The sequence below is a fragment of the Glycine max genome, chromosome 13 (assembly GCF_000004515.6).
Source record: "Glycine max cultivar Williams 82 chromosome 13, Glycine_max_v4.0, whole genome shotgun sequence".
Lineage (NCBI taxonomy): Eukaryota > Viridiplantae > Streptophyta > Magnoliopsida > Fabales > Fabaceae > Glycine > Glycine max.
Window position 1 is genome coordinate 10527396 of NC_038249.2, and position 14952 is coordinate 10542347.

The window sequence follows — 14952 nt, forward strand, 5'->3', positions numbered from 1 at the left end:
TTTGGCAAAATTTACTTAATGTCATATTTATATTATAAATGGAGTTTATAAATTATAGATGAAGATCAACAAAACTGGAAGAAAATGGCTAACACAATGAGTAAGAATAACAAAAAAGTAGAGAAAATGTTCAACATTGTTCATGTTGTGGATCATGTTAAAAATTTTAAGACTATTTTTAAATAAACATGACATGATATAATACATTTTTTCATATTATTTTTCTTGTTAAATGTAGTTTTATGGTGAAGTTAGCAGGTCATTTGTTGTCATATGAAATGATGAACTAGAGCATACTTGACATCTGCTACACTCTAGTGGCAACATGCACCCTATTACATATAACTAAGATCTTGTGAGCCCAGCTTTACTAGCTGGATTGACAAAACTCAGAGAGTTCTATGGGCTCATTGGAAATTATCAAGTGATCTTACCAAGTGACCTTGACCCACTTTTGACAGAGTATTTTCTTCCTCACAATCTTCAAAAGTAGAACCAAAAGCTTATCCTAAATGACATTTCTTGTACCACCAAGTTCCCAACTCAGTCACCTTTAAAGTCTTGCTGACTGAGTACAAAATGACTTTCAACAACTTGATGAGTAATTAAGCACTTCTGTCAAATTTTAAAATCATATATATATCTAATATGAATTTCATGTTAATTTCAAGATGTGCCTAGTACCATGTACTCATTTATGAAAATTGTAGGATTCACCCATCTGAACTTGGAAGGGACTACGAAGTGTAGGATATTTTATAATCATTGGAGAAAGACTGCAAAAATTGAAAATGGATGGAGAAATTTTGCACAATCACATAATTTGCAAGCTGGAACTTGATGCAAGTTGAATCTCAAATTATATTTGAGTTCCTAGATGCAACTTCTAACTTTGTTTTATTTTGGATTTGTTTGTAATTAAAGTACATTACTATTCTACTATTATCAATATGTAAATTTTTGTTTATAAGTATTGGTGATATATTTTGTGAGAAATATTGAAACATCCTGAACATATTTGTGATATATTTTGTTTATAAATGATTATATCTACTCTTGGTGCATGATATACTTTGTTTATAACTTTTGGTGCATGACTTATTTTGTCAATTTTTTTATAACTTTAAATGATAAGTTGTGATATAAATAATTATAAGTTGGTAATTAAAAAAACATATAAGATATAAAAAAATAAAAAAACATTAATTTTTGGAAAAGTTGATACTGTTTTTCAATAATATTTTTTATTAATATCTGTTTCTATTTTTATTAATATTTTCAGTAATATTTTCTTAAGGAATTTTTAGTAATAAATAAAAAATACATATTTGAACAAATAAAAAATTAATTATTTACAAACAAAAATATTTCATACCTGTTTAAAGTATGTTTGAAAGAAAAGATAAAAATAATATTGAAATATTTGTATATCTTTTTAGTGAGACTTGCAATTTTTACACTATTTTAATTAATGTTTTTTTATTTTCTAAACCAACCAAACAATTACTATGCAACCTTGTTGCAATCTATCTTCAGTATCTTGTTACTGTTAAATAGGGGGTAGGGACTATAGCTAATAGTAGCTACCCCAAGTATACTATGTCAATCTCACTTCAATAAAACAAGGTATATAACAAACATGAAATATAAAAGGGAAAAGAAGAGATTAAAAATACAATTGAATAAAATATGAACACAATATTCTCATGTCTTATTGTCTGCAACTTTTATTTTTAAATGGATGGGATTATTACTTTATTTTTTATGGTTAAAATATTACATGAATACATGTCTTCTAAATGTATTAATCAAATTAGATTCATATCTAAATAAATATTATATTAAAAAATGAAATCAATCAAATATAGAAATAAAAAATGTCAGCATTCCATTAACCAACCATTGAACGCTAGACAGAAAACGTTGCGTCAGGACTTGTCTTTCCAATCTCTATCCCATATCCTCATATTGCCTGCCCTAGACCAACCTAAGCATCTTCTGCCTTTTCGAGCGGTTTCGGGTTCAGGCAAAACGAAACTTCTACACATACTCTAATTATTTTTTTCTCTTAAATGTAATTTTAATTTTCATAATATTTAAATTTTTTAATTTTAGTCATTTTATTTTAAAATATAAATTTTATTTTATTTTATTTAAAATAAAAATCTTTCATTTTATAACATATATAATTTTAATTTTTTATAAAATCAAAAATATTGACTATTAATGTATTAATATTAAATATAATATAAATTAATCAATTAATTTTTGTCATGTTATTAATATAAGTCACATCAATTTAAAATTTTTATTTATCATTATTTTTTGAATTTGATGAAAGAATTATAGATTTTATAAAACTGAAAATTAAATATTTTTATTTTAAAATAAAATAATTATAATTATAATTTTTTTTAAAAAGTAATCATATAATTTTTTTTAAATAAAAAACTAAAATTATAATTTAAAAAATAAAAAAATCAAAATTACATTTAACTGGTTTCTTTCCGTATTCCTATTTACCGTAACATCTTACATTTATATTCATCTTTCCTTTAAAACATTAATTTCTTTTTAAATCCAGTAACAGATAAGCTTTTTGTATTCTTTTTCGGTGCTGATCACCACCTTAATCTTCTTTTTCTTATTTGCAAGCTTAGAGTGGGGTCTACAAGATTGTCACATCAAAGTACACGTGGCCTCATACGCGTCGCTATCATGCGCCGTACCGTTCTCTCTCTCTTCCTCCCTCTTCCCGTTTCTTCTTTATTTTTAAAGCCTTCCCTTCTCTTTTTCCATTGCAGCTAGCTGAGAAGCGAAAACCCATTATTCTTGTTATTAACAGAGTCACAAAGAATCAAACTTTTCTGTTCTCTATAGTAACGTTCTGGTAATGACCATTTCTGTTTCTCTCATATGTTGTTTTCTACTTTTACTTTTGATCATACACATTTCAAGCCCTGCTGATATATTTAAATAAAACAAAGAGCAAAAAACAAAATTTTCAGTTAGAATGGATTGTGGGTTTTCTCCTTTCTTTTTTTTTTTTTTTGTTTTCATTTTGAGAAGTGGGGTTGTTGTTTTATAATGTCTTGTTTTATCAGAAAAAAGTTTTAGTTCTTCTTCTGATCAACTTTTTTTTCCCTGGTTAGTTTGCTCCTTATTCTTATGATTTGAACTATTTGGGTTCTTTTTTACATGCATGTCAAATTTGATCAAAAGGGTTTTCCCTTTTTTGAAGGAGGGGCTGTTTGATCCTCATTCTGTGATGATTAAGTTTGATGCTTTGTTTTTCGTGTCATTGAGAAACATGTGATGGGTATTTCTGGAAATTGCAGAATTCTTCGTCCAATAAGATTAGACCCTTGTGTTTTACTTAATATACAGTTTCATCACAAATATGATCATGATTATTGTTAATCACCATCTTTCTCGGGTAATAACATGTGGCCTTTAATTAATTAATTAATTAATTAATTAATTTATGATTTGTGGTTGTTATTGTTTTTGCGACACGTTGTATATATGCTGAAACAAGGGCTTCAAGGTTTATCTATGTTCCGTGTGTGACATCACTTCCACTTTATTTCTTTGTTTGTAATTACAAGGGCTAAGAATATCTGGCTTTGGTTGAAGTAGTAATGGTTGGCAAGGAGAGTTTGAGAACTCATGAGGTCTTGAACTTTAGCTTTGAGAAGCTTATGATGGTTGACTGTGGTGGAAATAGTGGGAAAGGAGTGAACTTTAAAGCGGGGGTGATCACAGAATGGAAGGATATTCCAGTTGAGCTTTTGATGCAGATTTTGTCACTTGTGGATGATCAAACGGTTATGATAGCTTCTGAAGTTTGTCGTGGGTGGAGAGAGGCAATTTGCTTTGGCCTGACTCGGTTATCACTCTCATGGTACATCATCTGTTTTTTTACCTTCCCTTCTAATGCTTTTTTTCACTTTTGAGGTTATTATGCTTGTGGAGGCAGTGAATATTGAAAAGGGTGATTTTTTTTTTTTTTTTGCAAGTAGTTATAAAAAAATTATGATTTTTGTTTTCTGATTTCACAAATATCTGTAACACCAAACATTATAAACGAAAAAAAACATGTTTTCACTGTTTGGTTTACAAACATTTGAACACATGAAGATTCTTGTAATTATTTATTATTTATATTTATAGAAATAAGTAATGGAAACATGGTTTTCTCCAATATAATAGGCCTTAAACATGATCCTTTTCTATTTTTCTGCAATTTACTGTCTATTAAGTGCATTCTTGGTCTCATTGGTTTATGATGTGAACTTGAATTGAATTTGCTATGCTGCAATCTTGATTCTGCCAGTAAGTTTTCGCCTACCTTCATGAATTACTGGAATAGAGACACTGGGGGATGTAGCAACCCTCTTTAATTTCATATATTTGTTTTATAATTTATATCCCATTGAGTTTGATGGATTAATTCCTTTGTATAAAAGGCAAGTTTAATGTGTATGTCATTGAAACTAACACATTTCAATTATTTGAGAACTGACACATTGTAGTGTGCCTCTGGGGTTAAACATTTACTTTCTAAGTCAAGTAATCAGTTGTCTTTTGGTTTTTACCATGCAGTGGTTTAAATTACAACTAGAAGTTACTGGTATTGGGTCAATTTGGTGCCAGGATTCATTAGGTTGATGACTTGATATACTTGTTTCATTTTGTTTCCTCTAATCTATGCACCCTTTAAAAACTCTAGATCAAAACATTGGCTTGATGTATGCGTATTGTTTTTAAAAAATTTAAACAAGAAAAACTGATGTATGTTCTATATTATTGGGGGCAATGCTTTTAAACCCTTAATAACCTTCTTTGCGTAATTCCTTTCAGGTGTAGCAAGAACATGAATAATTTGGTCCTATCCCTAGCTCCTAAATTCACAAAATTACAGACTTTAATCCTTCGTCAAGACAAGCCTCAACTAGAGGACAATGCTGTTGAAACTATTTCAAATTTTTGTCATGACCTCCAAATCTTGGACCTCAGCAAAAGTTTCAAGCTTACCGATCATTCGTTGTATGCCATAGCCCTTGGTTGTCAGGATCTTACAAAACTGAACATCAGTGGTTGTTCAGCCTTTAGTGACAATGCTCTGGCTTACCTGGCCAGTTTTTGTAGAAAGCTGAAAGTTTTGAATCTCTGTGGATGTGTTAAAGCTGCATCTGATACTGCGTTACAGGTATGATTGAGAGACTAGTTGGTTTTCATAATCATAGAAGGACTAAGATGGCTCTGAGTTATAATCCAATAAATTAATGAAATGCAGGCAATTGGGCATTACTGCAATCAGTTACAGTTTTTGAACCTTGGATGGTGTGAAAATGTCAGCGATGTTGGAGTGATGAGTTTAGCATATGGCTGCCGTGATCTTAGAACACTCGATTTATGTGGTTGTGTCCTTATAACAGGTATCATTCAAATTTCAGCAGTTTAAGTCTACTTTAAATGCCAATTGGTTGCAGCATTCATAGTTTTGTTATTCTACCTGACGTTCAAATTCATTACACAACAACTTTCATCCCCTTATTGTTCCTTGTTTGAGATTATCCAGTAGTGGAATGTTAAGTGTTAATTGAAGGGAAGAAAGAAGCAGGCTTCTGACTTTCATGTTGTTGATCACCATGTGTACACATTCAAATGCACATGATCTCTGCTCAATGCCAGAGTTTTTTGTTTCCATATTCTGAATGGATGAGGTTGCAAAATATGTAGAAGGCAACATAATGTATTTTGACATGCAAAAGAGCTTGTTGCAATAAAACATTGGAAACTGATAGTCACAAACTTATGAACCAGAAAAAGTCCATAATTAAGAAGTTTGAATTGAGCTGTATACATGGAAGACAAATAGAAATATCTAAACTTTAGTGCACTAGCTCAAAACTTTTCTAACCTGGGTAGTGTGTACACTTTCAAAATCTATAATCTCCTAACCTTAACGTTTCTTAGCTTCGTGCAGTTTTAGTAAGTGACCAATAGTTATATCATTTAGTTTAAAGAGTTTAATGGTTATGTACTTACATGGTCAACCAATCAGAAATTATTGTTGGTATGACTTTTAAAATAATTATTATTATAAAAGTTGACTAACTTATCATATTTGGTGGTTTGTGATCAGATGAGTGCAAAATTACTTTACACCTTCATTGCATATCCTATTTTCTCTGCTTTAAATGTTTTTTTTTTGTCTCTAGATTAACAATAGTACACTCTTGTGTTGTTATTTCAGATGACAGTGTAATTGCCTTGGCAAACAGATGTCCTCATCTGAGGTCCCTTGGACTTTACTTCTGCCAAAACATCACAGACAGGGCAATGTATTCCTTGGCACAAAGCAAAGTGAACAACAGGATGTGGGGTTCTATGAAAGGTGGTGGAAATAATGATGATAATGATGATGGACTAAGAACTTTGAACATTAGCCAATGCACAGCACTCACCCCTTCTGCTGTGCAAGCTGTGTGTGACTCATGCCCTTCCCTCCACACCTGTTCTGGAAGACACTCACTCATCATGAGTGGTTGTCTGAATCTGACTTCTGTGCATTGTGCTTGTGCTGGCCAAGCACACCGTGCTTTCACTCTCCCACATGCAGCTCATTGAGCTAAGGGGTTGGCAAGGTTTTAAATATCAGTCGTGGTCGCGTTGTGATTTCGTCACAATCGTGGACAAGTGCGGCCAATATGGTTCCAATTGCAGTTGCATGGCAGTCGCATACAGGTAAAAAATCTTGATGTTGCAGACGGATATTTAAAACCTTGGGGGTTGGTGATGCATAAAGACACTTTGAGGAAGTTCCCTTGAAGGGTTTGATAGTTTTAGGTGTCTTGTTGATAAGTTTAAGTTGAATGCTGCATCATGTCATGTTGATTCTAGAACAGCTTGAGCTTGGTGCTTGAGTTTTCTTTTGGTCTCTGACTTTCATGTGAAGGGTCAGAATATTTTGGATGTAAAAATGGCTCTGAATTTATTTTGTGACATGGACTTTTATATAATGGGATGTTTATGCAAGGATGTGTGTTTTTTCTTATGGGAAGTTAACTGTGTTTGGTTTATAGTAGAGAGATAGAAGAGAAATTTTTAAATTAAAAGTTGATTAAAAGAAGTGCTAATCCCACGGAATAAAGTATAAAAATTTGTTAGTATATTATTTTTTCTTCTTGGCACCAGTCACACATTCACACCCTTGATAAAACCTTAGTTAAGTTGGATTTTCTTTGGCTAGCATTTGTCTAGATATATAACGCATTTCTTGAAATTGGAATTTTCTTCTTTACTTTAGATTATAACTATAATTAATTTCAATGAACTTTTTGGATGTCAAAACATTCTCAAATTTAACTTGAAAAGTAAGGAACTTTGAAATATGCCATATATTATCTCTTTGTAGAATATTTTTTTCTTGGAAGTCTTGCCTCATTTACTACATAAAGATCTTGTAAGGCGGTAGAGTGTTTCTGATCTAATCAAATCAAATTTTTATTATTATTTTAGTGACTTGTGTTTCATGATTCATCAAATCAAATTTTTATTATTATTTTAGTGATTGAGATTTTTTTTATCTTTTTAAGAAAAGAAAATGTCATTTTCATCCTATTTAATGAATTGGAGGTTATAAAAGTATTTTTTTTATTGCTCGATTTTATCCACTTTTGACACTGGAAATTTTTAACATGGGAAATTTTTTCAATTTGAGAATGAAAAATTACGGGATTAAAGTTTAAAAATTAACACGCAGTTTTCCCTAATACAAATACACCATTTAGTTATCATCTACTACATAATAATTTAACCTCTTTTTTTTTTTTATCAACTTTCATGATAAATTTAACTCCCGATAATGTCAAGGCACCCTAAAAGGACTACTCTGTTGCGAATTTAGGAACTAGGATCTATATACATAATAATTTTTTAAAAATAAATCACCATAAATTACCATTTTTAAAAATGAAATTGTATATTAATTCAAAATCTGTACTATAATAAAATAACATCTTTCTCAAATAACCCCAGAATTCAAAAATAAGCACTTTCTCAAATTGAAAGAGTTTCCCATGTAAAAAAATTCCAGTGTAAAAAATTGATAAAATCAAGAGCAATGCAGTTTATAAGTCTGAGTTTGGGACATATGGTTCAACATTGTTGGAGTTTGTTAGTTAATAATCCATTCTATTGGATTTGCTAAGAAACAGGGCCAAGTTGTTACCATGAGCTTGCAAGTTGCAAGGCATGTGATCGTTTGTATTGAAGACTTGATTATGAATGAAATGATATAAATATTTTTCCAGTAAAAAAAAATAAAATTCCAAAGTCATTTTCCTCTTGTTATTCTCAATGTTTTGTAGTACTCATTTTAAGGTATTTTCCAACCTGGGAAACCAGGTTTTAGGCCATTTGGACCACCGAGTAGTGTTGAAAACGATTTTGTTAAACAACCAGGTAGAGGAAGATGGAATAAATGACCAATCATTAATTTCGTCTTTAAAATATTAATTTCTCCTAAATAATTTTTAAAATACAAATAATTAGACCTTTAAGTATTAAAAACTGCTATGTAGTCTTCTGAATATTAAAAAATAAATTAATTATGTAGTATTAGTAAAATACATTAATTTAAGAATCATTTAAAAAAATAATGGTTGAGGCCTTGAGGGATTACATTAAAATGTGAATGGACCAAGGATGGAACTTGGAAGTCTTGTACTCATAGAAAACAAGAATATAATTCACAATTTTTTGTCACCATGTTAGAAGAATTACAAGTTAACCTACTTTAACGATGCAATCATCGTCGATTAAGATCAATTTCTTTTTTCTAAACGTAGGATGAACAATCAGAATGACTCTTTGACTCTGGGTCAGTCGGGTCCTGTGTAGAATCTTTAGTGGTCCGTTTCAGCACTTGAATATGATTGTTATGTTGAAGTGTTGAACTTGAACACGAAGCAAGAAGTCATGGATGCTGAGGTGGTAGATATAGATACTGATTGCTACCACGGATGGTGGATATTAATTTTGACGTGGCAAGAATCTTGGAGTTGCATATATCCCCACCACCCTTCATATACGTCGCCGTGTCTCTATTTTTTCTCTTTCTATGGTAGTATTTGTTTTTCTAGGATAAAATATGTATCAACATAAAAATGTTTGAAATTTGTTTTTATAAAAAATTTAATATGTTTTTGTTTTATAAAATTAAAATATAATACTTTTTTGTCCGAATGTCAATGAATTTAAATTTATGATGATGACTTTTTACATTCATATTATTTATATATATATATATATATTAATTGTATATGTAACTAATGTAAAATCAGACATATAACCCAATAAAAAAATAACACGAAGATGAAAAATATATCGAAAAGTTTTACCAAAAAGAATTTTAAATATTTTTATATTTATGAGAATATCATAATTAAAACTTTTGATTGTTTGATGATATTTTAAAATATTTTTATAAGTTTCAATCTTTAAATCAATTATAAAACTAATTCTTGACTTCTAACTTAACTTAGTTACACTTACAAAATTTATTGGGAATTGAGACTCAAGTTCTCATGTACGAATTCAGCGTGGCTGTTCACTTACTTACACCATTGACTCTATTGTAGCATACCACTGGCTCTAGATATTTCTCAAAAGATTGTTTTTTAATTACCGTACTAGATATTGCTCTGTCTATTATTTCTCAAATATTATCTTCATAGATGATGATATCTACCCACCTTAGTCCTTGGATTATGATTGTACTTGAACCCCCTAGATGTTACTCGAGATCATTTGTTTTGTTTTGGGAAGTCAGTAGTCAATTCTATTGGAATGCATTGACGTGTATCGAACACAACGTGTAACGTGCGTGAGGTGATAGAATCCAAATGCAAACGTAAAATAAAGCAGGCCTGATAAGAATTGTTATCACTATTCAGATGAAAAAAAAAACTAAAAATATATATTTGTGGTGACGTTTATAATAATACTAATTATCATTATTTTATTTATTTATATTGTATTGGACAGATGTTCTTTATATATAATTAAATTTTAAAAAATTGATATTTTTAAATATATAAATTATTTTATAACCGAAGTTTATAATAAATGAATACCTTTAAACATATCAATTGTATTTTAGATCATAATAATAAAGCGGGCCTGATAAGAATTGTTATCACTATTCAGATAAAAAAAAAACTAAAAATATATATTTGTGGTGACGTTTATAATAACAATAATTATCATTATTTTATTTATTTATATTTTATTGGACAGATGTTCTTTATATATAATTAAATTTTAAAAAATTGATATTCTCAAATATATAAATTATTTTATAACCGAAGTTTATAATAAATGAATACCTTTAATCATATCAATTGTATTTTAGATCATAATAAATAAATTTATATAATTCTATAATATTATTTTTAATTGTGTTTGTGTGTATCTTAAAGAAATCTATGATTTTAGTCTCATTTTTCAATTTCAGACTTGACTATGTATTTTTCTAATTTTTTTCTTAATGAATTAAGCTTGTTAGTAATTAAATAATTTTAAAAAAATATTTATCATGTGGATAATAAATAAACACGCATAAGATAATGCTCACAAGATACATAAATCAATGCTTGAAATTAGTTGCATGAATCAAAGTTACAGATTTTTAAAATGTAGGATGAAATGTCTCAATTAAAAAATGAGAGACTAAAATTGCAAACTTTTAAAAGTGAAAGATAAAATATTTCAATTAAAAAATAAGAGCACTGTAATGACCCGCCTCATCGCTATGATATCATCACTCTAATAACTCATGAAATTAAATTATTTTTCTTTCTTTTATGAAAACTCCATTATTTTTGCTTATGAAAATCATAGTAAATTTGAATTTCACAAATATATATATACATATATATATGTATGTCCCCAAACACGCACCAATGTTTAATCGAATACATGAATATTAATATAGTAGTTCAGTACACATCATACACATAATGAAGATTAAATCAGTTCGAACATATAATTAAATATGTGATTTACATCCTTAATCCAACAAAAGAAAACATGAACCACTATGGAGGAGTTGATTAACAAAACACAGCTCTCTCCCCAAAATAATCCCAATGTCATCACGCCGGCTTGGCGACTCCTCAACAGAATCTCATCCCTGCACCCTACTGCTGTCATTTTGCTCTCACGAACAAGGTTCGCGATCATCACAGGTATCAACCACACGATACAAAATTGCAAGGGTTAGTTCATTATAAAAAGAACCAATGTTAAATCCAAATAATCACATTTAGCAAGAAAACGTAAGCAAACATCATGAGCTTACACAACATTCATTATCCAACACTCACATCCAACAATTGGTCATTGTCCACATCCGACAATTACTCATCATCCATATTCAACAATTACTCATCATCCATCCATGGATCCAATCAAGACTGCACATAATGATGCATGCACCTGACTCATCTCTCAGATGCAATGTGGTACGTACCAACAACCAAATCCCAGGAAATAGCCTAAGCGTGTCCACACGACACTCTCACTTAGGAAACCATGCTGAGCTCATCGAGACCACCCGGTTGTGCACGTAACCCCCCCCCCCATAGGTGATCAGCCTGGGGCCAAAAGGAGTTCCCTACCAAGTGACAAGCCCCCTCAGTACAAAGTATACTCTGCCATAGTTATTTTATTTCCTGTGTTGTATGAGCTATGAACATGACCAAAAGCAAGTGCCAAAAACCATGGACCATTTAAAGCGTATAAGCATCCCCTTAGAAAGGCTTAGATTCTTTAACCACGCTTGTCACCCACATCTGGGCCATCCGACAAGGTCAGTGCACTTAACCCCCCATGACATACACTACATATGACGTATGAACGTGGTCCAAAGCAAGTGCCAAAGACCCTGGAAGGTCAGTGCACTTCGCCTCCCACGAACATACACAACATCCAACGTATGAACGTGGCCCAAAGCAAGTGTTAAAGACCCAGGAAGGTCAGTGCACTTCGCCCCCCACGAACATACACAACATGCACATGTCAATGCATTTCCAACATCAATCAACATTCCATTTTCATATCATTCTCAACATAGACATCATCTCGTCTCAATGACGTTATCAACAACAACAACCTCATTTCATATTCACATAATCATCAACAATACCATTAATTCATGTTGACATGATTTTTATTAACAACGCCATCTCAAATCAATATCATCAATATCACCACATATCAATTAAAATCCTCAATAACGACATCAACAATAAATCGCATTCCGCACATACATATTTCTTTCATGCCTGAGATTCACACTCTCAGGTCTTTAAACGACACAAGTTTAATAAACAATAATATTATTCATCAACAATAGATATATCGCATCCCATTCGTTAAAAACGTAGATTTCTTGAAAGAAAATCAGCATGCAACAGGGACAGGCAGATATTCTCATAGTTAGGTTCCCTTACCCTAACTATGGTGTCAAAACGGTAAATTTTATAATAACTCCCCTCACCTATCGTGAGCTCTCCGTCAGTTCCTCTTTGCATCACTTAGAGATCTCTCTCTCGTTCGTGCTTGTCGGTCCAACGCAAGTCTCTATTACGCCAAAACGAAAGGAATTTTAGCATAGGTTTCAAAAACAAGGTCAAAGGCAACATTTGGGGTCAAATACCACTGCCAAAACATAAAGGGATGAGGGGTGTTTCAGATTCTACAAATGGAAACATCATTTTGAAATTCCGATCACGCCAATGTGATCGGGGTTCAGTGAATGTCGCAAAAACAATCTCAAGGTTATAAAAAGATAATTTTTACAATGTCTCATTCTCTAGGATTTTTCAAAAGAAGTGTAAAAACACCCTATTACAGTACCCAACACATAAGAGACACTAAGAGGAACTCAAACTAGCTAGGAGAAGGCTTAGAAGTCAAGGTTACCTCATAGAAACTTTGAAATAGAGGATTGAGGGGTTTTCTCCATCGAATCTTCGAGGAGGATTCTGAGGATTCCGCTCCGACTAAAGTGTTCCTCTTGGAGTGGGGGTCCAACGGCAAGCAACGGCGGCTCACGGCGGCCACCAGTGGTCTTGGGTGGTGGAAAATAAGATTTTAGGATTTGGGAGACGTTTTTGGGAGACGAAGAGAGTGAAAATCGTGTTTTTCACGCTAAGAACGTATTTATAACCTGCAACTTTCACTTAGCGGGCCTTCTAGGCGCTCAACGCACTTCCTCTCAGTTGGAAATGGGCTTAGCGCAGCTTTGGGCCGCTCAGCGCAATTCCACTCGGTTGGAATTGCGCTTAGCACGCCTTTCTCGCTTAGCGGGAGACCAAAAGTTAATATTTCCAAGATCCCAACGGTCAGACTGTAGAAACACATCTTAGGGATATCCAGACAAAATTTAAAGAGGATTCAACGGTTAACGAATCCGTTATCACGATTTCGTTGAACTAGGTTTTGGTAAAATCTAAAATCTCATACTTTCAACTTAGCTCAACAAAACTCCACATAATTCAAGATCCATATCAAGAAATTCACCCATGACTTGTTCAAGGCATACTTCAACTCATTCAAGTCTATCATATACTCAAACAACACAATAAATACAATTAAACATCAATCTATAACTTATAATATCCGAGGGTGTTACAAGAACTAAAATTATAAATTTTTAAAAATAGGAGAAAGAAAATTACATTTTATACTTTATCTTTTTATATAGGGTATTAATTTATACAATGGTTATCTAGCTAGGTGCTAAAATTATTATACAGTTATTTGTTATAGTGTAACCATGTGTTTGGATGAGGGATTTAAAAATTTCTAGGAAATTCAAATGCACAATATTTTAAATGCCTTGATTTAAATTCCTTTCATTTTGTAATTATTTTGTTTGGATGAGGCAATTCAATTGCTTGTCTTTTAATTTCTTTGTTTGGATAAAATAATTCAATTTCAATGAAATTCAAATTTTCATTTTTAAATATTTATTTAAAAATTAAAATTTCAATATTGAATGAAAATATATATGAGTCATTTTTTAAATAGTTAAATATTCAAAATAAATTTAATGTTATACAATATTTAATAATCAATTTTTTTTAATATTTAATAATTAAATAATCAAAATAAGCATTGAACGAGCCCTACCTTGGCCTCTTCAACTCGTGGACAGGCTCCAATTGCTGCCTCAATTGGTACGACATCAGCTGCGACACCACCACCGGCCGCGTCACCGACATCAACCTCCGCGGGGAGTCTGAAGACCCAATCTTCAAGAAAGCCGGTCGCTCTGGCTACGTGACCGGAAAACTCTCACCAGCGATCTGTGGCATCGACACCCTCACCACCCTCGTTGTCGCTGATTGGAAAGACATTGCCAAGGAGATCCCCGCCTGCATCACCGCGCTTCCCTCCCATCGCATCCTGGACCTCATCGGCAACAAGCTCTCCGGTGAGATCCCCGCAGATGTCAGCAAATTCTCATGTCTGACAGTCCTGAACCTCACTGACAACGCCCTTAGCGACAAAATTCCAACGTCCATCACCTGGCTGGGCTCACTGAAACACCTTAACCTCAACAATAATCAGCTTTGCGGCGAGATTCTGAAAGACTTCGGGAATCTGGTCATGCTGAGCCGCATGTTGCTGACTCGAAACTAGCTAACCGGTACGCTGCTGAGAGAGAGAGTTATGGAGAGCACGTGTGGCTGAGAGAGGGAGAGAGAGCTGGTGTGCGTTGAGAAATTTTAATTTCTTTGATTTTGGTAAGAATTTGAAATGATGTTAAGTTAGTATATTAAAATGCTTTTAAAAAATGACTATTTTAATTACTTTTAAAATATCTTATCCAAACAGATTATAAAAAAATATTTTAATATCTCAGTTGAAATA

The 14952-nt window shown here is 32.0% G+C and overlaps 1 protein-coding gene and 1 pseudogene across 2 annotated transcripts; both read left to right on the forward strand.

The window, feature by feature from the left end:
• Positions 1-2677: 2677 nt before the first annotated feature.
• On the forward strand, positions 2678-7044 carry LOC100788845 (F-box protein SKP2B). 2 transcript variants are annotated; one of them, XM_003541834.4, is made up of 5 exons: positions 2678-2890; positions 3609-3904; positions 4864-5212; positions 5300-5441; positions 6263-7044. In XM_003541834.4, the coding sequence occupies exons 2-5, from the start codon at positions 3642-3644 to the stop codon at positions 6634-6636; spliced, it is 1128 nt and encodes a 375-aa protein (XP_003541882.1). In that variant the 5' UTR covers positions 2678-2890; positions 3609-3641; the 3' UTR covers positions 6637-7044. The 2 variants fall into 2 exon arrangements, with proteins under 2 accessions (XP_003541882.1, XP_003541883.1); XM_003541835.4 differs by having other exon boundaries at positions 2778-2890; positions 3640-3904.
• Positions 7045-14190: 7146 nt separating this feature from the next.
• LOC121173264 (DNA damage-repair/toleration protein DRT100-like) lies at positions 14191-14772 on the forward strand (annotated as a pseudogene).
• Positions 14773-14952: the final 180 nt, after the last annotated feature.